Consider the following 26502-nt stretch of genomic DNA (forward strand, 5'->3'; position numbering starts at 1 on the left):
GACATCATTGGTAAAGATACATCATGCCATTACAGCTCATGGACATTACCTATCCTTACAGTCCGTGACATCACCCATACCAGCGCAAGGGGCTGCGCCAGACACAGCTACAGCAGGTATTACACTAACTCTTCTAGCCACCCTCTCACGACCGGGAAAACGCCTACGTTTCCAGCTGGGCACACAGAGTGCATTAACCTAATTGGAAATACCGGGGAGGGGAGAAGAAAACAAAGACTACCTTTACCGATTTGTGTGGTCGCACACTACAACATCGACAACAAAGAGGGGCTGCCCCTCTCCGCAGGTCAGAGGTAATTCAGCTCCTGAGCAGGTAGAGCACAACCCCTCGCGGCGATTTTAATACACACCAGGAAACCGAACGAAATGAGAACTTATCGATGGGGTGGGGGGGGACAGGACAGGAGACGGCTCCGGCGGCTCCGCCTGGAAGGACCTCTCCAGCCCCAGCTCGCAGTCGAAGAGCGCGGTTGTGTTTCGCACCGCCCTTAACACTGAAATATTCAGGGGAGGGGGAGAAGAGAGGGGCATCCGTCCCCCCAGTAAACAAGTTGAGGACCTTCAGAGGCTCGCAAGCCGCTGAAGGTGTGTAAGTACACGTGTGATGGTAGATAGAAAAGCAGCCCTGTTCTGTATGAAAAAAAGCTGTCAAGTTAGTACAAATTTCTGCCACAGCGAAGGGAACACGAGGAGAAAGCTGTCAGGGTCCTTCTCCCGCCACAAAATCCCGACTCTCCTGCACAAAGGCTCTGGGCTAAGCAACAAGTTTCCAAAGGTGGTACCTGCAACCCAACGCACCCAACTCATGAAAACACAACTAAAATAAAGCTCTCGCCCCAGAGACCGGCGGGAGCCCGCCCTCCGCTCCAGCAGGCCATGGACTACAGCCCCCGCAGCAGGGACAGCGGGGAAGCCTGTCCCTCCCACCTCACAGTGGGAATACGCAACAGCAGGGCTTCTCTTCAGTTAATTTTGTCACTAGAAGCCTCAAATCTGCCCATGCCACCAGCCTGCAACGCAGCAGACGGATCTCCATCCCCTCCTCAAAGCTGCTTCGCGCGGGGTCCGGCCACGTGCTCCCCGTCCCCGTTGCCGCCCGCACACCCGGTGGGATGCCGGTGGGTACCACCGCCACGCTCTCGACCAGAGAAAAAAAGGGCACTCGTTCATCCGACAGTATGAAGTGTATCTGAAACACAAGCCAGCACACCCCGCTCCCTCCAATTCAATTACTAAAGTAGGCTCTTTAAAATAAAAAAATAATATATATATTTATATAGCTATACAGAGAGATACAGAGAAAGCAAAGGAGAGAGAGAGGCTACTAAAATAATCAAGAAGCGCCAGTTTTCTGCTACAGCTGTCAGCAAAGAACTGTCACCTTACATCATACCCTCCGAGATGGTGAAGATAACGCAGGCAATGACAGCACAGGAATGCAAAAGAGGGCAGATAAGTCACTTCTGGTAATGAGACACAAATTAAACTTTCAAAACATGTGCATAGCTTTATTCATCTGCTTCAAACTAACCTTTTCACGGAGCTTCAGCGAAACCCGAGTGTGCAAAATGCATTTCTAAAAAATAATGCAAGCAAGCTTTCACATTTACAGTGGCAGAAGTACAGAAAGACTTGGACAGAAATCACACATTGGGGCGAGTGAGTCGGGAGAGAGATGAAGAGAAACAAGAATTGCACAGCTTCGTATTCTGAGTCACTGACTGCAAACTTAAGCGTTTCTATTTTGTTAACTTTAAGCAAGGCGTTGTTTACTTCTCCTTTACAAAAAAACTGAAAAAACCCCACAGTAACAAGAACCACAACCTGGAAGGGAATAAATCCCCCGGGGTAACGGGATCCCCGGTGCCGCAGAGAGCCCTAACTCCAGAGCAAAGCCGGTTCCAGACCTTCACTTGTTTGGGCTTTGCAGGCAAAGCATGGCAATGCTTATTTTTGTCCGCAGGAGAACAGCAAAGCAGCTTCTCTTTCTCTCCCCCCCACTCCCCTCCAAAGTCACAGAAAACGGCTTGTGCTAGCAAAGGAAAGGTGCCACCCCACAGGACATCGTCCCCAAACTGTAAGACAGCCACTACGCAGGCTCGAGTCCAAGTCTCATTTCCATCCGATGGGTCACTGGGACATTAACGAACCCTCGACTGTAGATGGGGCACGGTCATTGCGCTGCCCGCCGGGAGCCCGGCCATCCCACGCCACATCCCAGCAGCTCACGCACCACTACAAACTCTCTTCAGAAAGACTAAGCACACATGCAAGGCACATTTAGTCAAGATGTACACACACACGCCTGTGTGTAAAAGAGCAAATGCTGGCCAAAAAAAACCTGATGCTGAATAAACTAATTAAACAGGCAGAGAGTTCTGGCCTATGCTATTTAGGTACTATTTTCCAGGCAGTTGTAATCCCCAAGCGTTTTTCCTACACGACTTTGGACCTTCCTTACTCTTCCCTCACTTTACAGAGGTACTTTATTTTCCTAAAGGATCTTCTATAAATAGTCAAGTAAATTCCCTTTTTTCCCCCTCCAGTAAACTCCTCCTTCACGGTACGCGTCCCCCTGTGGCGGTCCAGGTGTGACCCATGAAGACAAGAGGTTCTGGATCTGCCCGTGCCCCGTGGCAGCACCTCGATGCAGCAGGACCTCTCTCCACTACTCCCTAAGCCATGGGCTTTCACGCCTCAGCCGTCAGGTTTCGGCTGGGTAGATGGCCTGGCCTCGCTTTTTTTTTTTCTTGGAAAACATCCGACTCCGGGCACCGACCGCTCCCCAGCAGCCGAGGGCAGCTGGAGAAGGAGCCTATGACACCGCAACACCGGGGGCGTGGGCAGGAAGGAGGCCTTGCAATCTTTAATACTGCTGGTTAACTTCACATTGAGATAAAGCATTAAAAAGACCTTTTTGCAGAGATGAACAATTTCCTTCCGTAGATAGATTCAAACAGAAAACAAAAATATTAAAAACCGGAGACGAGACAATAGTCGATTGAGATTTTTCTACCTTACAAGTTACTCAGGCATCTTTCCCGCACCACCAGCCATCGAGGAAGGAGAAGTTGAAAACCTCAGGGATTTGTACTACCCTTCCAATAGCAGCTTGAGAAAAGGAAGGAAAGAAGAAAAAAAAAAAAAAAAATGCACAGTGTTCTCTCAAGTTAAGAGTTCTCCTTTGCTTGCTTTTGCATAGAAATTCCCGTAGGTCAGCACCAAAATCAGGTACACCCCTCTCCTACACCCCAGCTCCCCCAGTTCCTATGCTACCCGCAGAGTTAGTGGCTGTGTTACAGGAGGGTTCAACTATCTGCAGAGCAACTATATGGTCATGTAAAAAAAAGTGCATCACACATTCTTGATTTTCAGGGTTACTTATAGCAGCAGCAGCATTAATCCAAAACAATGAACAGTTGTAGATTCGTTCTCAAATGCAGCAACACTTAATGAAATGTCTTCAAGGAAGGTCATAAGAGGGTCCTTCTCAAAAGGATAAAATGAAAATTAGACTATTCAATATAGACAAAAAGGAGATAAAACAAAAATTAAAGACACAATCTTATTTACATTAAAAAAACATTCTTGTTAAAATATCTTTACAACACCTAAGCAAAAAAATATGTATTTTAAGAATAAAGCAGAAACTCCTAAAGCAGTATCCATTTTTGGAACCCTTATTTAGCACCTGAGGAAAGACTGTATGGAAAGCAGACAGGTTTTTTTTTTTTTTGTTGGGTTTTTTTTTTTGTTTTTTTAAGAAAACTGTAAGTTGTGTTTTTGCTAAACGTTCATATGTTTGCAGTACACAAGTTTCATACCACAGAAAGAAATGAACTATTTTTTTTCTTCTTCTTTTTAAAGATACTCTACTCATCAATAAGGCTGTAGAAAAGGGATACTGCTATCTTACAAAATGGCTTTAGAGCTCTGGACACATTATATGAAGCTTTCCGATTAACAGTCAAGATAAATACAGCTCAGCATCCCCTGGTGAAAGCACAGGTATGATTTTTGCTCCTGTCCCAGGACAGAGAACAGCCCGACACCCCCAGCAGCGTGCCTCCGAGGGTCTCATGCCCCAAACACAAGGCCACTGCGGAGCTCCCTTGTACCTCCCCAGACGTCCACTGCTTCGGTGTCGCGCTGCTGAGCGATGCCACTTTTGAGGATCTCGAGCAGGATACAAGGAAGCCAGCCTTACCCTGTGGTGTAACACGTATTGTGCAAATGTCTAAAGCTCTGTAATCTCTGGAAGGCAGCGCGTCCGGCAGCGCAGACCGAGATCTTCTGCTCCTTCGCACCAGCCCAGGTTCCTGCTTCTCAACTGCTTGCGCTAGGGCCTTTTCGCATGGAAAAAAACGCTCTTGCGGTGACCAAAGCTAGCGTTACTCTGGCTTCTTCGGCTACTCCACCATGCTAGCGCTCCTCCAGCCCCAGCACTCCTCCTGCCTTACGCACCGGTGTGAAAATGTGTAGCAGCTTTAAATTAGGTGTAGCCTTGTTCTCTCCCCTCCTGACCTCGACCATCTCCCTTGTAAACAGCCTCTGTAAGGAAAACAAATCACTACGGACGTACGTACAGAAAAATCTTCTAGGGACGAGACTCCTGAAAGCTTCGGACACCATAGCAGTTTACTGAAAACGCCGCATCAAGAGCAAAAACTGAACGCACAGGAAAACTACCAGCAGTTCTGAAACACGTCTGTGAATGCCATCACTCCCAGATGTCCCTGAGGTCACCCACCGGCCACTTCTGGAAAGGATGCTATCATGCTACGGTAACACTGTCTTGAAGGTGAAAAGCACTAATTACACATGCAACTGAGAGGACAACTTCCATCTCTCTTTTTCCCCCCCGGCCCCCAGCAGGAAGCGATTTTCCTTTTGATTTAGCTAGCTGGTTCACCCCGTCACCCGCTCCCAGCCGCCAAATAGCTGGCATACTCGCAATCTAATGAGATTTGGGTTTTTTCCCCATATTTCAAAGAAGTTCACAGCAGCTGTGAAAGGCAAACAGCGGGATTTACAGTTCAGAAAGGGCAACGGTTTGAAGTGGGTTAGCGACAGAATCCACGCCCTGGAGCTACCCACGTTGTCAAAGAGACGAGAGATTTCTAACAACGAAAACAGGTTTCACGGATAACCAAGGTGGGTTTAAACCAAAACCAAACTCCAACCAAACCTTGAAAGCCATCGCGTTGCCAATCCACCAGACAGGTGGAGTGGGAGGGAGCGGAAAGGCTGAAGGTCCCCAAACCACCCTCACCAGAGACGGGAGCACGGAGCAGCTTTTAAATCATCTCTTGGAACGGACAAAACACTCCCTGATCCACCAAAGAGAAAGCAGATCCCGTGCTGGATCTGGCCGGCGGTATGCACTCCAGCCTCCGTTACGCGAGGCCCTGGACAAGAGACACCCGACAGGACCTGCCGGCAGAGGAGGAGCGGTGCGGAAAGACCAGAGGAGAAAGGAGACGGCCCCTGCCCGTGCAGGAATCCTTACTCCAAACAGACAGCCTCGGCAAGAGAACCGGAGAAAAGGGACTCGTCGGACCCACGACGGGAACAGAAATGGGAGAGAAGCCTTAACCTGAATTAGTATCTTCAGAGCTAATAAAAAAATAGGTCATGATCTCACCCTTAGTGCCACTTTCTGATACTACACATATTTAAGGGGTTTTGTTTTAAAACTTACTTTACTCAGTGTAATGAAAACAATGGCACAAATAAATACACGCTCGCTCTCCTTACACAAGTAAGATGCCCCCTACCCCACCCCCCCGCACGCACAGACACCCTTGGGTGCAGACCCGGGAGAGAAGGCGGCTGCACCCCTTCCCGGGCTGTATTTGGTTTATGCTACAGTACTAATACTCTGAGTCAAACAAAAACAAACAAAACATGAGACTTATCAGTAACACCTTAGCATTATTTAAATGTGCTAAATTAGTCACAGCTCAATTTCAGTTTTTTTTTCTTTTTTTTTCCTTTTTTTTTATAAGTTTACACAAAAAATAATCAGAAAACAGATTAAATCTTAATTTTTAATAAGTGCTCAGTAAAGAATTGTGTGAGGACTTCGGGAGGACTGCAGACAGCGACAGGGCGAGTTACACGACAGCACGAGGAAGTTTCTTCCACGGTCCTGCCTGGCTCTAGGCAATAGTCTATCCCAGAAATACCGCCTGCACCAGTGAGCCGGAGCTACAGGAGCTCAGAGAGAGAATTTCCTAACCGCTCAGCGCTGAGCACACGCCGTGGAGCTCATGGAGACAGACAGACAGACATTTGAAGACAGGATGGTCAGAAATACAGCAGAGAAGCTGCAGAGGGTGTTTCTGGATGGGTCCTGCCGGCAAGGGACCATGCGCAGCGAGGCAAAGCAGCAGGGACGAACATCGGGGAAAAAACCAACCCAACCCATCACTTGAACTGTGTTTCTTTCAGCACTTCTTTCGCTATTTAGAAGATAGACTGGACTAGGCCAAGATGAGCGTCCTCAAATATTCAGCAAGACTCGGATCTCTCTAAACGCGCAGGGTCAGATTCAGCATGGGTTATTGCTGTTCCGCTTCTGCATCGTGCCAGCCCCGAGAGCAAATCTGGGGGCGGGGGTACCAGGACAGCGCAGACCCCAGGTAAGCAAAACAGGGTTTGTTTTTGTCTTTTTTTTTTTTTCTTTTTTTTTTTTTTCTTTTTTTTTTTTTTTAATGGAACCCAGCCCTTAAGGCGACAAGTGACTACACAAGGCAAATAAATACACAGCAGAGCCTTAAAGCCAGTAAAACAAACTGGAAACTTTGCTATTAGCCTTCAACTTTTTGAAAATAATTAAAAAAAAAAAAACAAACCAAAAGATTTCTTCCACCTTAATTTTCCCAGTCCCACCATCCAGTTTGTTCAACACTTTAAAGCTCAGGAACGCCCCAGCTCTTCCGCAGCAGAGCTGGAGGCGATTCCGACTTTTGGCAAGCAGTTGGGAGACTCAACAGAATTAAAAATAGGAACGTCAGAGGACTAGATGTCGGACACATCTGTAAACATGTTATACATCTGAAAGTTACACACACCTGTAAAGCTGGTACAGTTTATAGGTGAAACAGAACTATTTGCGACTGGCCAACCACACATTTCTGAACCTGGACTGATACAATACATGATTACTATATAGTATTACACTACGGTATTATACTATATAGTATTTTATACATAAAATGGAGTAGGCAATCCATAGTCAAACTTTTAAAACTAAGTGTGGCAGAAAGCTAGTAATCTTACAAAAGGTACAGAATTAAGTTTCATTGTCCCACCATGAACCTAAGCGTCTCATTCAGGAACAATCTTATTAAAAGAATAAAAACAATTAAAAAACGCATGCTACATACTCCTAGTTAACAAAAACAAAAAAAAAAAAAAGAAAAAAGTGGATAAATCTAAGCACAAGGGGTAGGCAAAAGTTTTGGGCTTATCTGCTTCCTGTAATGCCCCGTAGGATCCAGTCAAATTTTAGGAAACACCAGCTGCTGCTGACCTCGATACCCAGATATACATGAGCCAACATTTGGCCACAAACACCCACAATGAGCATTGGGTATGTACGGAACTTGGGTAGGTCAGAAAACCCATTTTTGCTTCACTCATTGCTTGCTCTTGCACTGGACCCTGTGAACTTTCCACCTTTTAAAAAACCCAGAAAAACTACCCAACCCCAAGATGATTTGGACGCGCTAAACAAGCTGCAATGGGACAGAGCGGGTTACACAGCTGGAGCCTGCAGTCTGCTCAGCCTTCTCTACCACTGCTAGGAAGCTTTCCTTTCCTTGGGATTTTTTTTTTTTTTCATTTTTAAATTTTTATTTTCATTCCTAAGCCCTCCATTTTTGTAATAAAATATATTTTTATTAAGAGATAATTAGAAGCAGAGCCCAGAAATACACAGACTGCATTAAAATATAAAAGAGCATTTCCAATGGGCAGGTGCGGGAAGCCCAGCCATTGGCATTCTATGGACAAATTGAAAAGGATTCAAATTCCCATTTTTCTTTTTTTTTTTTCTTTTTTCCTTTTTTTTTTCTTTTGAAAAAAAAAATTTTTAAGAGAAAAAAAATAATTCAAGAAGGGTGAAAGTTAGCAGAACTCAATTCCTCTTCAGTTTTCCAATGAAAATGGGAAAAAAATCCGGCACATTTAGTGTTAGGAGACAGACAGAGCAAATATGAAGCACCTACAGTTGAAAGCAGAAGATACTTTTTTTTTTTTTTTTTTTTGCTCCCAGTAATACAATGGCATTAAACTGTGGGAACAGTGGTTTTTTTGTTGTTTTTTTTTTTTTTTCCATATTAAATGCCTAAACAGATTGCTTATTTTTGCATGTTGTCTTTTAAAATGAAATAACTCTTCAGTTGCAATAGTCCAACATGTAACCGGAGCCAGGTCAACTGTGTGACTTCACCATGCATCCTAGAACTGCAGTATTACCATCTTTCCCCCAGAAGAATGATGCTTTAAGACAACATCCCCAGCATAGGATTGCTGCTTTACTCCTGGCAAAACATGCGGATTATAATTCTCTGGAAAAAAAAAAGAAACTCTGCAAACTTCAAGGTGTTTCTCCAGCATTCAGTGGAAAACAGAACAGAAAAAAAAAAAAAACCAAAAAACAAATAGGGAAGGTGGAAGGGAAAGCGGAGATGGAAGGATGGTGAATCATCCTGATTTCCCTGTGATTAGTGTGTCACTACAGTCACAGAACAAGAAACAGAAACCTTGTCAAGTGGAAATGCCTCTCCAGTGGGTTGCTGTTGCCCATGTAGACGACAGCAGGAACTTTAGAACCGGGCTTGTAAATTGAGTCTGTATTCGTTAATCACTTGCATTCACTCTTTAAACAAAAACAAAACAAAAAAACGAAAAAAATCTATTCAGTACCGGAGATTAAATAATCACGTGTGTAGTCTCGTTGAAATAAATTTTCAGATTCCTTAAGAAGTCTAATTACTTTCAGTTGCCATTTTTAAATAACTATATATATATTTGTATATATTATCCTGTGATTCTAGTTATGGTTCCTCTGCTGCACTGAAGATTTAGAAGGAGCATAAAAGCCTTTTGTCCCCCACGAACAGCACAAATGCTGCAGAAAGGTTATAACAGGCAGTCTCGTCTTGCTACCTTCATTGATCCGGGCGATCCATGGCTTCATCGTAAGTGATTATCCTTTTGGGATCTGGAAAGAAAGCAAAATCCTAAGTTTTCGACAAGCTGCTTTCAGGACCTGTGGCTGAAGACAGTCACAAGAGATCTGCAAGGTACTCAGCCGCTAACAAACTTTTCCTTAGGACCCCCAGTGACACCACCTCCTGCAAATGCACTCAGGAGCCCTGGCTGACTCTAGCAGAGCAGTCCCTGCTCCCCACCTTACACCCCGGGGCAGCAGCACACGAGTCTCCACGTACCCGCTCTCCCCACAAGCTAACACAGCACATCTTCACAGGTGAATTGTGGGGATGCACCAGAATTTAAAACTTAATTCTTGGGTGTGACACCCAACACCAGAAATAGAAAGCAATTTTGTATACACGTAGGGGAAAGACTCATTAAATCTAGTTTGACGCTGTTTTTATTGCTCTCTTAGAGACTCTGCTGCTCTCTGAACACCCCGCCATTACAGTAAGGCTTACTGTCCTGACTTCTAGCGATCCAAAACACAGATAAACCCAGACTACAAACAGTAGGCACTGAAGAACTAAACCCAGGCATCCCCGGACACCAAGACAATCCACTCTCATCACCCATCCCAAGAGACAGACCAGGACAGAGCAATTTGCTTTATTTATTCTTTCCAATATCCTTACCTTGCTTCTGCAAATTCCAAACCGATTCCATTTCTGTGGAGGCAAAATGAGAAGACCATTATTATTATGCACATTGATGCTGCCATTAGAGACAACTCCAAACATGGTTTTCTGAGCATGGCAGGACACCGCTGCCGTTGTGCTGAGGCTTTCAGACAAAGCCAATCCCGTCCAGCCCAGCAGCGCAGCCCCAACCCAGCCCACAGGGCTGCATGAATTTGACATGAATTATCCAGCAATAAAAGGCAGTGAGATGGCTGTAACATGGTCTTAAGGGTCAGATGGCCAAACTGAGCATCAGAAATGTCATCGCCATTCTCCACACCTACAAATCACAGCCTAAGTCCGGGCTTTACTACTCCGACTCCAACACTGCTTCACACATTACAACCTCAAGAAGTAGCCTGGAGAGATGATTTTTACGAGTTGACGCTTAGCGTGTGTGAAATCAGAACCGCTGGACAAAGCGAGTTTCTCATGGTTCACAGCATGCATCCATCTGCTGAAGCACACCATGCAAAGATTACTCTTCTAACATCACTGCAAAACTGCTGCCAACATATCGTCTGAGAACAAGGTGTGATGCTCGAGACATCCGGCTGCCTGCTTGGCTTGCTTTCCCCAATTTACTTCTACAACACACTTGTGGGCTAAAGACAAACAAACCCTCCCCAATTCTCGCTGAAAGAGCACATGCTTTTGTTTACCTAAGAAATAACAGCAAAGTTAAATGCTCTTTTTATTCACATTAAGAAACAGAATGCTCTTCCCTTTAAGATATCCCCCAAATTAAGTCGCATCTTTAGAGACCTATTTAAAATAACTACCATTTAGCCACTATCAAGTTGAAATTTTGTGAGCTAGAATATTTATAAAGACACTAACTGTACCCTGTGCCCAAGTTTAAGAGACAAAATTATAGAAAAGGAACATTTAGTAGGAACACAACCTGCAAGAACAATCTTTCAAGTCTCCCTTCTGCCAGAAAGGAGGGTGACTGGACCTCGGTAGGGGCTAGGAACAGAGAATGGCAATAGATTAAGCCACACGGTATGTGCAGTAAAGCACAAAACAAGGCAATAAGTAAACTAACAGGCATGGGAAAGGAAGAAAAAAAAAACCCTACAAAACTCATGGCCTCAGCATGATGTGTGCCAAGTGTCACCTCGATCAATTGCTTGCATGTTCGCATCCCTTCTCCAACCCTTCATCTGTCCTTTGTCTGCTACAGTCTCAAGCTCCCTGGGGCAGGAAATTGCATGCAAATAAATATTGCCAGCCCTCTCTGCACAATTAAGTCTTTTGTAAGGAAGGCCCTGACAAAATTTTACGAGGTCTGTTATTTTTGCGTCACAATAATAACAGTAATGCTTGGCACTTTAATCGGGGGAACCCTAAGTGCTTTGGGAATAGTAACCAGACTCTAACACCCCCAGGGATATAAGCAACCTAGCAAGGGACTACCTCCCTCATCTGCCAGATGCAGATTCCCCAGAAGTAAAACGAACCAGCTACTAAAATTACCTCCAGCAGAGCTAGTTTTCCATTCAGTGAAGTTAGATGCATCATTTCCCAACGGCTGAAGAACATCACCTATTTTAACAGCTTTCCTCAAATGCAGGGGACAGAAAACTACTCTGAAGTTGTTGGTTCCTCCACATTAGAGCAATGTTTGAGCATCTAATACAAGGCAGGGGCTGAAGTGCTGCCCACTACTCTATCTCCACACAATAGATCATGCTTTCTTTTGCACTTCCATTTGATCCTAACTTCATTGGACACCACAAGAATGTGAACTGCTTGTATTAAGATGTGCCTGGCAATAAGACAGACAGTGAGACACTATCAAAAACACACCAAAAAAATTCCAAGTTGTCAAAATTCTGTTTTAAAAAAACCTAACAAACCAACACCCAAACTTCCCAACCTTTTCAGACTTCAATCTTCCTCCTTCAGAAAGAGGGGCAGGAGAGAAGGTGGTATTAAGTGTCCTGTAAATCCCAAACACCTGGACACGTTGGCTGGCAGATGCGCAGCCTGACAAAGCTACAAAACAAAAACCATCAGTAAACTGGATGTGATATCAATTGTTACTGAATATTGTCTGCCATCAGACGAGCAAGGTCCTCCCCTCTACCTGGCCAGCAGCACATGGATACGGGATAGCACAGGTTAAGCACATTTACCAACTGAAACAACTTCACAGAGGAAAACAAAAAATAAGTCTTGGGCGAACTGCAATACAAAACTAGGAAAAGAAAGGTTTGCCTTCAATCTTAAGATGGAATTTTGTGATTTATTCTGCTTTACTGGGTAATATTATTAGAGTGAGTTTTCCTCCCAGTTCTGGATCGGTTAAGGGCTGTGGTCACCTATGACCATCACAAGGCGCTGTGACAAGTGCCATGACTACTGTAACAGTGGTTGGACAGACCTCAGTTACCAACCTGGTGGACAGGCAGCTCAGCAGAGCCACCGCTGCATTAACGCCTGGCTCCAGCTAACCGGAGCAGTAAGCACAGGGATGCAGGCTGGAAGAAAAGGCAGCCCCCACGAGCTGGTCATGTAAGAGGCCCCAAGGCTGCTTTCAGCCCTCCTTCCTTGGGCTCAAGGAACTCTTTTCTTGAGCCCGCTTCCCCTAGATAAAGCTTCCAGGGCGAGTCCAAGCAAGGATTCTTACAATTGCTCACCCCTGCATGGGAAAAGGGGTATCTTCACCATTAGTCTGAGTCCACCTCTCTCAGATACTGACCCAAAACCTAGTACTGCCTTTTTCCAAAGCAGAAGGTGGTCAAGACCCGACAACAGACAGGAGCCACCATTCCCAAAACAGGACACGTGGCCAGGGAAATGGCACGCTTCCTTCTCAGCAGACTCCAACCCAGCTGGAGAAAATGCCATCAACAAACCCTTGCACAATCCAGAGTCAAAGCCAGCCCTGCTCCGAGCCAGGGGCAGAACTAGGTCACCTTCCGTGCCCCTTCCAACCTCAGGTTTTCCAGAATTTTTTACAATTAGCCAGCCTCTCCACAGCCCTCTGGCTCACCGTTTGCTGAGGAACTGCCTGGGGCAAACAGCCCCAGCCGCATCCACCTAACGAGCTCTAGGGAGAGAAACCATTTTTTTCTGGGGACTGTCATCGAAACAAAGGGTCCGTGGAGGAAGGCTTTGATGTCAGGAACACTCTGGTGAATTGTGCTGAGATTCCTCATAGGTCAATAAACTTTATAGCAGGACTGGTACATAACCTTGGAAGGGAAAGGAGTCTTTCTGTGATAACTTGTTAAGACAGGCACTTTTACACACATTTTCCTTGCTAGAGAGGCTGCCCCTGCAAACAGAAGTGTCTGCACAATGCCACAGTACTAGTTCTTTGTTCTAATAAATCTAACATATAAACTGACAATTGTCCCTAAAATGAAGTGCTAAAAAAAAAAAAAAAAAAAAAAGTAACAAAAAGGGACCATCCTCATCTGATTTTTCTGCTTCTAACTGCAGGACACAACGATTAAGTTAGGGAATTGCCCCGGAAACAAAGCAAAAACTAAAAATTCAATGCTGTGGAGACCTACCGCTGTACCAAATATACTGTACTCATCCTGACAACTGGAAAAAGCAGAGACTTGAAGGAGAATTAAATCAGCTTTTGCCCCACAAGACCATAAGCAACAGACTGAGATCTAACCCCTTCCCACCACGGGGGATGGGAAACCAAGGCTTTTTTTTTTTTTTTTCCTCTCCTAATGTAAAGGATGAGAATTGCTGAATTCACAGCTCTGCTATTTCTTCTGACCCAGTTCACCATTCCGGCGAATGCCACTCCTGGCTGGCCCACGCTGCCTTGCTCTATTTTCCATGCTGCTCTTCTGCTTCTTCACGCAAGCAGAGATACTGGCGCAACCGAGATGCTGAGAAGGAACAAAGCAGCAGCACAGGCAGAAACTTAGGGGCAAGACAGAAGAGGGAAACACTGCAGTTTCCTCTCCTCCACCTATGTGGTCTTTGCTACTGTACAGTTGAACTGGAGACCTCGATTATTTGCTTTTTAGCTAAGGACAAGCAAACTACTGAGCTTCCCACCACAAAGCTTGCCATATAGAGCCCAGTGTAAGTGACAGACAACCTGGCCTGGAAGACCGCAACTGCCCAAACACAATGAAATTATTCCGATACGAAACGTTTCATCCAGCTGTCTTTAAAAGGAGGACTAAAGCAGTAAGAAGATAGTGATTTCCATCGAAGTAGAGCCGAGATACACCCAGCCTCCTCTTTTGAAGGACCAAAAAAATCTGTGAGGACCAATCTTACCTCAAAAAAATGAGGATTTTGGCAACGCCACACTGAAGCAGGGGTTCAGTTTTAAGTGATAGGGACAGATATCTCTAAGCGAGATTGTCACCCCTTCCTGGTCCTTCCAGCCTCCCATACTAAGCTACAGTCCCTGCCTCCAACCACATAAACAGTAGGCCCACCAGTGCTTGACTACATCAGATCTACCTTGCTAATCAGGTATGTCACCTGCGAGTGTTTCAAGGCACTGTCACAAACACTGAGTGGCACGCGCTGTCAATGAAAGCAGCCACGTTGAAGGATCGTGTTTTACAGTCAAGCAGATCAGATGATCCAAGAGAGTCTTTCTACCCTTTAAAAAAAAAAAAAAAAGCAAGGCACAGAGCAGGGGCACAGAGGAAACCAGCACAAAAAGTATCGAAGAGAGGAACAGGAGGGTGCATCATCAGCCTTGCCAGCACATTCCCAGTACCCTGACTTCTGGGGAAATAGCAATCTGGGCACATGCAAACGAGCACAGCTTCCTCCACCAAGACCCCACTCTGCTCTGCAGCCACCCAGCCTTACACCCCAGCACAGCCTTGCCAGCACGCAGGGTGCTGTGGTGGTTTAAAGAGGATTACTGTACCAGAGCCAGCACACCCTGTGCGTTACCTCCTCCATCCATGCTTTCCCAGGGAAGCTGTGAAGCAATTACAACCTATAACACCCTTTGTAGTCACTGGGCAAACCACGCACAGGAAAGCCTGGTTTGATGGAACAAAGCTACTGAGTAAGCCGGAGGCTTTCCCACAGCCTATTTACAGTCCAAGATGAGGATCCACATAACCTGATCACGGCTACAGAAACAGTGCAAAAAGGTGCAAGCTTGTGACAGACAGGTTGAAGCATTGCAACCACTCATGCTAGAGCCCACTCCTCACTGCAATACCCAAAGCTTCATCCTCGCACCACAGGTAGCTTGCACTGAACTACATGGAGGAGCTCAAGGTAGGGAATGCACCAGGACCCCACCAGTGCTCCATGCTCACCCCTGTCTTTGCCCCACAATTGTTTCTCTTTGTGTCCATAACCCCAGAGGCAGGGCAGATTTGAAGATCAAACTATCGAGACTTTGCTCAAAAGCAAACAGATCAATCTGAAGAGGGAGAAGTTCACCCTCCTCTCGAAATCAAAACCAAACAATCTGAGGATCCAACTGCCCGGGACACCCTAACACCAGCCCAGGCAAACCCAAACGCTCTCCCGAGTGGGGAGGAGGGGAAGGCAGCTTGTGAAAAATAAGCAAGTGAAATTGTTCCTTTCCTATTGCAGAGGAATTGGTCGGCTAGGAGTAGGACCCCAGGAGAACAGCCCAAGATAAATGGAGAGAATGGTGTGGGAATTAACCATCGCACTGCTGTCCTGCAAACACACCCTGGCAGCTCCTTTTTCTAGACGTTTTGCAGCACACTGTGCCACAGGAGCTCACCCGTGGGGCTCTGGCTGCAGGTTCACAACCATGAGGAGAGGACAGTGTTTTCCACCTGCATGGGGCAGAGAGGAAGGCACCATTCCTCCCAATACCCCTTAACCCAACTCACCCCAACAGACTTGAACACACACAAAAATGCAACATCCAACGTCATCACAGAAGTCTGTACTAAGACCTGGACTGATCTCCTGCTCTGTAAACCAGCAATAGCAGCTGAAGGCTAAGTAGGAGAAAGACAAGCTCAAGCTGTGGAGCACCCCTACCACTGCATTAATGACAACACCCATTAGAAACATCCATCATCTTTTACCTCTAAGTAACACCTTGAAGTTGGCACAGATAGCGCTTGAAAAATAAATGGGGGGGGGGGGGGGGGGCGGGCAGGAACCTGTTTCCCCAGGGCATCACAAGGGCGCTTGCTCTGGATGCTCAAAGCAAGACCATTCACATGCAGAAGCATGGAAAGAGCAGAAATCAGTATTTTAAAGAGTGCTTTAGGTGTCCATTCTTGCCATTGAATGCAATTAACTCCTGTGTTTAGAAGAACTAAACGCAGCCAGACTTTGAAGTTAACACCTCCTTAAGAGGACATGGGAAGGGAGTGTTCTTTATTTTCCTGTTGTTACTATTGTTTTACTGGGGTCTGTCTTTCACACAGCTAGTGAGAAAGGGAGAGCTGATGAGTCTTGCTGAGGCTGTACAGAGTTGCTTTTCTACAAGAAAGTTCAGGCTGACAAAAACAAAAAGAGACAAACTTATGCGTTGGGAAAATCTGCAAACTTAAGAAAAGGATTGCCTAGGACTTCCCTTCTACACCATGGTATACTTTCTGGTACCCCCATTTTCTGATGGGAAACTGGGATTTAGCCTGCAGGCAGACACAAGAAATGAGAATGGAAAGCTTGCTTTAATACTGGAATAGACTGAGCAGAGGGTAGAGGACCCAGATAAAATCAATAGATGAACACTCTTCTCAAGAATACTAGAGCTTAAAATGTTAACATCATGAGAGTAAGATGACCTGGAAAAAACATTTGGAGTTATTATTTTTAAATGACTGGGCTTGTTATTACTAAAGGAAGGCATCTAAGTTTCTGTATGCTAGACAGAGTTTGTGAACAGGTAATTTAAGAACTTTGCAGTAGGTCAAAACACAGCAAAGTTGCCAATACCAACCCCTCTCCAGAGGGGAGCAACACCTTGTCCACGTATGTATGTGGAACAGTAAACAAAAAATGGATGATCACCTTTTTCCCTTCAGGGTAGGGGGATGCAGGGAGAGGGAAGCAGGGGCAAATAAAAAAGGAACTGCCCGTGTTCATCAAGGGTAGGTAAGTAACACCGTGCCAAAAGGGAACACGCAACCACTCGTGTTAATGCCGAGCTGGGACCAAAAGCCAAGAACTGCCACAAGACCTCGGAGCTTCTGGGGCTGAGGCTAAAGCAGAAAGCAAGCCATCCCACAGGCTTCCCTCTCTTCGTTCCCAGTTTAAAGCGTCTCTATTAGGTTTGAATCATTTCAGTCTCAAAAAAACAGGAAAAAAAGGAGCTGGACTACAAAGGACTCCATGAAAGCAATAAAATCATTTGAAAGATTTGGCCTACAAAGACAAGGAGAGAATTCAATCTGCAGCTTATAGAAGAATTGATAAGCAAAGATTTGTCTTGCCATTGCCATAATACTCAAGAAGGGCAGGGGAAAACTGTGTGTGCGTCTGTGTGTGTGTGATTCGCTTAAAAAAATAAATTAGATCACACCATGAAACGCCGTAGGAATAATTTTTTTTTCTTCCTTCAAAGCCATGATTTCATGGCCTGATCTGCCTGGGGAGAAGCCGCAACACTTTGGTGGTAGACGTGTGAGTACAGACTATGAAGCCTTTTCAGTGACAGAATATCACCTGGTAAAGCTGGAACACAGCAGGTGAACCTACACATTTAACTCCTTCCATTGCCAAGAAGCTTAGGAGGACCTGCTCGTCCCACAGGAATTAAAATGTAAAACACACTAGCTAAGTATCATCCCTATCAACATCACTTACGCTTGTCCACAGGAATAGGGCAACAAATACCTCTTAACGTTAATTAAACAACCATTTGAATAGCTTTGCAAATCCTTATTGCTATTAGAACTGTGCAAGCAAAAAGCTCATTTTTAAAACAATCAGAATTGCTGTAAGGAATATATCATGTCAGAATATTGCACTTGAAAAAAAAAATTTAAAAAAAAAAAAAAAAAGAGAGAATGCCCTTAGGCAGCAAGTTAAGCCATTACCTTTAGTGTGATACATAATAGCAGCCCTCAGGTCAAAAGAACCCCAGCTATCTTTCCTTTCTAGGCCTCTCTGGTACCTCTGTTCTTTGGCGGAGGCTAGCAAATTGTTCGTAGGAGAGGCCAGAGGATTCTCTATTTCATAGTCTTTTGAAAGAAACACTAAAGCACCTTGGCTACCGGTGTCTGCCTTTTGTAGGTCACCTGTGTGATGCGACTCCAAAGCTAAGACACCACCCTCAACAGCAGTCCCAGGCTTAAGAATAGCACTAAGAATTTGAGGGCTAGTCCGTTTATCCAGCTCATAAGCCTTAGGAAACACAGGTTGTTCAGTTCCTGAGGGAATGATTTCAGCACACTGTGAAACCAAAGTGGCAGGATATTCCCCTTGAAATGTCACTTCCATTAACTGATTATCTGCAGATTTCCCCACAACAGTTTCAGGTCCAGCGCTGGGCTCGTTTATGAAAGACAAGCCCCACTGATTCTGGAAGATATCTCCCAGGTTCTGCTGATTCGTCTGCGACGGGAAATCGACTTGCGCTGTACCCAGAAGCACAGTTTGCATATTTGAAGGGTAGATAAAAAGGCTAGATTTCTTTTGTTCGAGAGCTGTTGAAGTTGTACTCATGTCCTGGGGTACTGACTCGGAGGAGGTTGATGGTACAGTACTAGCAGCAGTTGAGAGCAGTGGCTGGGTCCCTGGAGAATACACACTTCCATCAGTCCCTGCTAGAATTGGCCCATTTGAGAAGCTAGCAGAAGTAACAGATTTCATAGCGGACATAGGGACTTGGGACAGTCGACTTGATGTTTGGGCCTGAGTTTCCCCAGCAGATGACGAAGATGACGAAGACGACGTGGATGGGGTTTGAGCTGCTTTGTTGAGGTTTTCTTTAACTTTACTTGCATAACTTATTTTGGGAACAATTTTAGCACTGCTATTGTCCACTGGAAAAACTGGGGGTGGTTTAAATAAGGTCCATGAGTCCTCTTTAGATGTAGCCGACGAGGCATGTTTCCCTTTGGGCCGGTCATCAAACTTCTTGCTGCTAATCCCAGGTTTGGCATCAGAGTTTTTTCGCTGTACATCCCCAAGCCCAGGCTTTCCCCGGCCTGCTCCACCAGCCCCAGCCTCATATTTCCAAACAGGCTTAGTATTTTCAATTCGGTTCCCCTTCTGTTCACTATAATCAGGCTTGAAACTCTCAAGTTCCTGTTTTAAGGTTGGTGCACTGACCTCCTGTTGCATTATTTTGTCCTGTACTAGATTCAAGTTCTCACAACCCTTGGCACTGTTGCGCCTGCCTTTCCGTTTTTTAGGCGTAGTATATCCACTCTCAGAGCCGCTACCATCGTTATCGGCCCCTTTGCCTACGTAGCCATTTGTGATGTAGCTAGAATTATTGGTTACCACACCATTTGGAATAGACACTCCTTCTGGCTTGTCTGAGGACTGGCTTTCTCTAAGTTTATTTTCATAGGACTTCTCATTCTTTTTGTCCATGCTATTTTTCTGAATGAAGTTCTTGGTTTTGATTCCAGCTTTCCCCAAAGCACTGGCCTTCACAGTCTGCTTTGGGGTCACGTTGGTGTCTACAAGCTGCTGGCTGCCATTGGGTACCCTGGATCCTGGGGTGGTGGTTTCATCAGAGCACAGGCCCTTTAATGACACTTCTCTTTCTCCTGCGTTACCATTTAGCTCTCCGTAGCCTAGAAGAAAGCCAAAAGCAACAAAAGGCAAGAATTAGAAATGTGAAATGTTAAACTTCTGATTGCAGAAAGCTGTAATCAGTCCCAAACATATCCAGTTTCCTCAAGCAGACATTTTAAAATAGGAAAACATCTAGCGTCTGACATACAAAAGCACATGCTTATTTGCTGGAAGCCACAGCAAGAAGGGTTAAGGAGAAAGTACCAGCTGCCACCGACTCTCACATACAACCCTGTGATGTACAGATAACAAAACAAATCAAAAGTATATGCAGATACTATGTAAGGAAAATATAGTGTACTAAAGATCACGGGCAAGCTGGAGAACTATTTCATCAGCTACTATTTCCAGGTCACACAGAGGAAAGAAAATTAATTCCCAGGATACTTCAAGACAGAGGGATCCGCTGCCTTTGTTACAAGATTTGTTGAAGTTCAGAATCTATACTGTGAACGAGGGCCAACTCCTATCATCTCCATCAGCTCCCAGGCCTGCAACACCAGCAGCCCTCCTTCCCACCCTCTTCCCAAACACCATCTCTAGTGAAGGGGAAAAGAAAAAAAAAAAAAAAAGCCGTTTTCCAAAAGGACATGCGCTAGTCCAGTTGGAAGTCGCATTTCCTCACCTCATTTCAAAATAGTAACCAACACCTCCCTACACGTGCTCTTTAGCTTTGGAAAGGTGATAAAACTGGGAAGAAATGCATTCCTGCAAGCACCCTTCCACCACCACTGGCAAGTGGCCTCCTGCCCCCTGAGAAACTTCAGTACTTCAGAGTTCCTGGGAGACCCAGCACTAGCTTGAGACCTGAGCAGTACAGGACTTGCTGAGGGCTCCAACTCATCAAACCCTGAGGTTATGCTGCACACTCAGCTTTTCTTTTTACTTCTCAAGTTCATTTCTAGGCCTTACGGTTCTGGAGTGAAGCAAGACTGCAATTTAAGTGCAATTCCACTGAAGCTGGAAGCCCAGGACAGCCCAGACCGAACCACCTCATCTTCCTCAACATTTTTTTTTTTTTTTTTTTTTAAATCTCTGGCCAGAGACCCATTGCTTTTGACGACCCTGCCTACAATGCCCCAAGAGAAGCCTTGAAGGCCCACTGAGAGATGGGAAGAGCATGCTGTACCCAGCTCAACAAATATACTCCAGCTGTGGAGCGAGCAGAGGGACTCCCTCCTACTGCACCCGCTCCTCCGGGAAGAACGCTAGCCTCGCTCCTCCTCTGACTCATGCGTCCTCCTTCCCGAGGGTGGAAAGCCTTACATCTCCTGCAACAACTGACCCACCTAAGGCTTCATCTGCAGCCACGGTGGCACAAAGTCAGCACAGTGCACGGAGTCCCTCAAGAATGAGAGCGGGCAAAACTCCAGCTTGAAAAAGAACGTTTTTGTTGTTACTGATATTGTTGAAATTAACTGCTATACTAAAAATCACTGTTATCCTCACATCCTGGAGCCTCAGATGTCTGGCAGATGTAACTGCTCAAGTTCTGTGCAAGTCGGGAACACAAGAATCCTTGTAGGAATCTTTACAGAAATTCCACAACTGAGTTTGCCGAAAGGGATCAAGAAGGATTTTACTACATGCAAGTATTTGTAACCACCACAACTTCCACTATAACTTTCAAATACGCTGTTAAGAATATTAACCATGAGTACTTCATCCCAGAGAAAACCGATAGGATGGGATTCTCGGCCGAGCCAAGGCCTAAAAATTAAGTATTTCAGAATGACATGCAGAGGAAGCCTTCTCAAGAGCAATGTGTTATAGCTGACCTTGTATGACTCGAGACTCCTGACACCACTTGTTAATGAAACAAAACAATAAGAGTGGTCATAAGACCATCGCAGATGAGGAGAGAAAGAATAAAATGAAGAACAAAATCCGTTTCAGTAAGTCAGTGTGTCAGCAGTTTCTAGTTCCAATTTTCAAGTATTCACAACTCAGCTGCCTGAGTTTTCTCCAAATCAACATTTGGCACAGCTGGCCATGGCCTGGACACAGAGGTGCAGCAACCAAAATTTAGGGGAGGAAGGAAAAAAAAAAAAAAAAGGGATGTGGAAGTGAACAGGTAAAGAGTATTTGGCAACCTCGCAGATCATTTCATAGCTGGAAAGGGAGGGGTGTCAGAATAAGGGCATATTAAAACCCCGGGCACCCTGCAACCAGTGAAATGACTACTCAACTTATTTTTGCTCAGTAACTTATTTTAGCGTATGCCTGATCAGGTCCAGAGGCTGTCCACGGCGGCACTACCAACCCTACTCCTGATGCAAGCCAGGCCCCTTCCCATCTCCCGCCTGATTATGTAAATGAAAATTCCAAGGGAAAAAAAAAAAATAAAAAAATAAACGTACGCGGCATTCTGGCTGCTCTTGTAATCACGCACTTGCTTTGAACCCACAAGCCCCCAAATGGGATTTTTTTTTTTTTTTTTTTTTTTAAGACACAGCAGCCGGGCAGCCCCCCCCCCCCCCCCCGGGAGCGAGATGGGGGCTCCGATCCCCCCCCCCCCCCCCCCGCCCGCACCGTAGCCAGGGCTGCCCGGCCACCGCCTCTGCGGCGCTGCCGCCCGGCCAGCGCGCCGGTACGCGGCCGGCCGAGCACAGCCCCTCTCCCGGCCGGCCCGCAGCGAGCAGCCCCGGCCCCAGCCCCTGCGCCCCCCGGCTACGGGCGGCGGCCGGGGAGGCCCCAAGTCCCCCCCCGCCCCCCCCCCCCATGTCCTCGCCGCTCTCCCCGCCTGGGCCGGCGGCCCCTCCGCCTTATCTGACTCATTGATTTTTTTTATCCCCCCCCCCCCCCCCAATCAATTTTTAACCAGCTTCTCTCCCCTCGCGCCCCCCCCCCCCCCCCCCCGGCTCGGCTCGGCGCGGCCCGGGCTGGGGGCAGCGCCCCTCAGGGCGGCGGCGCGGCCCGGCCCCACGTGCCCGGCGGGCGGCGGCGGTTGCCGGCGGGCCCCGCGGCTCCCGCAGCCGCGCCGGCCCCAACATGGCGGACAGGAAGCGGCCCCAGCGCGGCGGAGAAGCTTCCAGCCGGGCCGGGGGAGGAGGAGGCGGAGGAGGAGGAGGAGGAGGAGGAGAAGGAGGGCCCCGCCGCCGCCCCGCGAAGGTCACAGGCCCCGGCCCGCCGCCGCCCGCCCGCCCCGACCTGCTCTCCGCTTCGGCGCCTCCTGGTGCTGCGGGCCGCCGTGCTTGTGCTCGTGTCGGAGCGGCGGCTTGGGCTGGGCTCGGCCGTCGGGCGGCGGCAGGTAGGCGCTCTGCGGGTGGTGGTGGTGGTGGTGGCCGTAGTAGTAGTAATGGTGGTGATGGTGGTGGTGGGGCTGCTCCTCCATGGGGGGCGGCTGGCGGGGCCGGGCCGGGCTGGGCGCTCGCTGCTGGGCCGTGCGGCTCCGGCGCTGGGACGCGGCTGGCGCGGGGGAGGCGGCGGCGGACTGGCAGCGCCCGCCCTGCAATCAGCGAGCCGCGCCGCCGCGACCGCCCCCCGCCCCGCCCCGGCCGCCCGGCGGAAAAGGAAGCGCCGGCCGCCCGGCGGAGAGGCGAGGCTGGTGCGGGGAGGGAAGGGGGGGGGGGGGAAAGCCAGCCCGGTCCGGCCGTGGCGGGGCAGCCCGGGACCCGCCTGGCCGCCTCCTTCCCCGGGGGCAGCGGCAGGTGAGGCCGCGCTGCCGGTTAGGACGGGGCCGCCTTGGGGCGGGTGGGCTTCCCCCCCCCCCTCCTCCCCGTGCAAAGGCGGTCGAGGCGGAAAAAGGGGCCAGGCCGAAGCCGTCTCCTTCCCCTTCCCCCGCCGCTGAGTCAGGCCTGGCAGCCTGGCGAGCAGCCCCGCGCCTTCGCTTCCACAGAAGCGGGGTGTTTCGTAACCCGGCGCCGCAGCCTCGCCTCCTCGGGAGAGGAGCGGCCTGCGTCCCCGACAGGGTTTCGCTGCAGGGTCACCGGGGAGGAGGAGGGCGGCTCGGGATGCGGCACGGCCTCGCTTGTACCGTAAGCGAGCCGATAAACCGCGCCCCGCTGCCAAGGCAGGGGTTACTGGAACGGCGCCCAAGAGGGCTGACTGGAGGGGAGTTGGTCAGGGGGCCGTCGAGCGGGAACACCGTAAACTGCCGGGTTTCCAGCCGCAGTCACGGAGAACTGGGGAGCAGCAGCCTCGGAAAGACGCCGGGGTTGAGCTGCAGAGGCTCCCGCAGGAGCCGGAGCCCCGCTCTGCTCCCGGGCTCCACCCGCAGACCGCCCGACAGCAGCGCAGCCCGGGACAGAGCGCGCTGCGCGCCCCGGCCCCGGCCCGGCCGCTCTCGGCTGAGCGCGGTACGTCTCCAGTACCAGCTCTGGTGAGGGAAAAGTAGGTTCCGACAAATACTCCCGCCCGCTTCCGAGAGAAGCGCTGGAGACCTTGACCGATGCTTAACGAAAAAAAATCACAGTCGGGTGGCTGGAATGCCTGAGAGTGGATGGGGGAGACAACCTGAAACTTGTCAAAATTCGTAACAGATTTCATACCATTTCAAACCTCCGATAATCCCCGCTGCGGCATGTTCAGTGGGGTGTTTGGCAGCTAAATGAGCTGAACGCCTGCCTCTAGGCCTGAGCACGCTGCACCGCAGGAGGAAAAGGCCAGCAGGACTTTCCCCTCAGGTTGCCTCTCCTGGCCAACAGCTCCCGGTTCTCTCCTCAACACCGAGACAGAGTGCAAACAGACCCAAGGGTTCTCCACAGACAGCCAGGCAGCACGGAGACAAAGGGGTTTGGTTTGAATGTAGAGCAGTGAGGAACAGAGGCAGGAGTTAATCAGGAGGGTAGGAAAAGGGCAGAGAGAGGGATGGGGAGACCCGAGATTGACACAGATAGGCTGGAGTCGGAGGCAGAGTCCTGCTCCGAGTTATTCACTGCTCCAGCGTGATTAATTGCCTCCAAATACAAAAATACTCACAGTGCAGACCGCATCAAACAGGGAGGAAGAGTGACAAAAGAAAACGTGATCATGTAATTAAAGACTGTTACAATTAACATGCACAAAAAGAATAAACAGGCTGCATAGACGATCTTAAAATTAGTATTTCCTTGCTTCTCAGGGCACCCACTTGCAGCTTTAATGCCCTGCTATATTTTTTTTAGCTTTTTAATAAAGTAAACAAAATTAATGAAGTCCAGAAAGCCCTATCAGCCTTTGGCTCAGTTCTGCTGGGCACTGTACAAAAGACAGAGCCCTTGCCCAGAGATTTTACAGTTCCCAAAGTTTTATTTCAACAGAACATAGTTGAAAGTTTATGCCTCAAGCACAGCTTCCCACTCCACCCTCCTCTTTAATACATAGGAGGTAAAACTTTTCCTACCAGAAATACCAACTTCTACATTAATATAGAGGATTTTTTTCAAGATTTGACATACCTGAAATATGAGTTCTGTGCCAAACTGGCCCCACAGTTTACACTTCTTTCAGTACAATGCAAAGCGATTTAAGATGCAGCAAACCCATTTAAGCAAGCAACTATGAACTTTGGGCTTTATCCATGCTCTCAGGAATAACGGTCCTTTCAAACACTGACTCACAGAGTGACCTCACATTGCTTAGGAGACAAGTCTTAAAATGAGGAGTCAGGCTTTAATCACAGTTGACATTTTATTGGTGGCTTGGAAGAATTTAATATAAGGGACTGGCTTGAACACATAAACTTCAAAAGACTCTGAAGAAAGCAAACAATTATGGACAAATCAGCTCTGCACGCACATATACCAGAAATCTAAATACAGAGGACAGCGGGTTGTCTCTTCCTGAAAGACAAAGCAACAGTTTTGCTCCTTAGAAGTGTCATGTTGTCAGTATTATATGAAGCTTGCAAAAACTGATTTAAAAAAAAAAAAAAAAATCCAAACCCCATACAGCCTGGGGCCCATCACCTTTAGTAACGCACCTAGCAAATGAAGCACAGGCATCGCACTGTAGGCATCCCACATCATGAGGTGGCTAACTGCATATGCGTCTGCAAGGCAGGTCACCGCCCTGCTTAATGCAGAGATGCATTTTAAAGGTACTACAAGTTCCAGCATGCAGCACTGCACTGTGGCCTGGTTTCTCCTACCTGCCATGCTGGAACATGTAGTCTTCAAAAGCTATACTTTATATTAATCCCATCATTAGCACAGCGTTGCACCAGTTACGCTGCGTATTAATATTCAACAGTTGTTTGGGATGTGTTCTCTGTGGAAAAGGGAAACTGGAGATTTCCGTGCCTCCTCATCTGCAGGAGTTTTCCTTCTTGCTGCTATTTGACTTTGGCAAGCCAGCAGGGTCTCATGCAAAGGAAAGAGGTAATTTTGCTTGGAATTCCACACCCAGTGCCAAGCATTCCCACATCCAGGCACAAAGTTGGGCACAGCCATCATAATTTCTAACTTGGTAATTTATTCAAAGCTTTATTTTATAAAGCTTTGAAGTAGATGGCTTTTCAGAGAACCTGCCATTTAAAGCTGCAAAATGAAGGCAGCAAGGAATGAATCAACTGCTACAGAAATCATGAGAAAGTTTTCCTGGAGAGTCTGACCCAAGATGAGTTTTGAATTCCTATGAAAACGCAGTTAAACTGAGAAGCTATTCTAGTGATTTTCTAAGAACAAATAATTTCCTTTCAAAGGCAATCCTCTTTGAGACACTACATTTAATTTCCATTCCGTGTTTTCAGGTAAGTTAAAACTGAAACTATAAAATTAATCCATGAAAAGAAAAATGCTGGCTTTGTAATATTTCTTGTGTCTGTCTCCTGTTTAAAACTCAAAATTGGGAAACATCAAAATCACCATATTTATAGATACTGGGAAGGGCTCTTATACAAAGTATGTGTGGCATTTATTTACATTTTTTTTCACCACTGTTTTCATTTATA

The 26502-nt window shown here is 47.3% G+C and overlaps 1 protein-coding gene across 6 annotated transcripts in view; it reads right to left on the reverse strand.

Moving 5' to 3' along the window:
* Positions 1-4886: 4886 nt before the first annotated feature.
* Positions 4887-26502, reverse strand: part of NUFIP2 (nuclear FMR1 interacting protein 2) — a 38972-nt gene continuing 17356 nt past the window's right edge. For 2 of the 6 annotated variants that reach the window (XM_041126618.1, XM_041126619.1), the window contains exons 3-5: positions 17921-19630; positions 9882-9914; positions 4887-9253 (exon numbers count right to left, since the gene is read on the reverse strand). In XM_041126618.1, the coding sequence (XP_040982552.1) occupies positions 9201-9253; positions 9882-9914; positions 17921-19424 (1590 nt within the window). In that variant the 5' untranslated portion in view covers positions 19425-19630 and the 3' untranslated portion in view covers positions 4887-9200. Of the gene's footprint in view, positions 9254-9881; positions 9915-17920; positions 19631-20920; positions 21003-22781; positions 23100-26502 lie in introns of those variants that run through there. The other 4 variants (XM_030027553.2, XM_030027552.2, XM_030027551.2 and 1 more) reach the window with 4 other exon arrangements.

Source organism: Aquila chrysaetos, chromosome 10 (genome assembly GCF_900496995.4).
Source record: "Aquila chrysaetos chrysaetos chromosome 10, bAquChr1.4, whole genome shotgun sequence".
Classification (NCBI taxonomy): Eukaryota; Metazoa; Chordata; class Aves; order Accipitriformes; family Accipitridae; genus Aquila; species Aquila chrysaetos.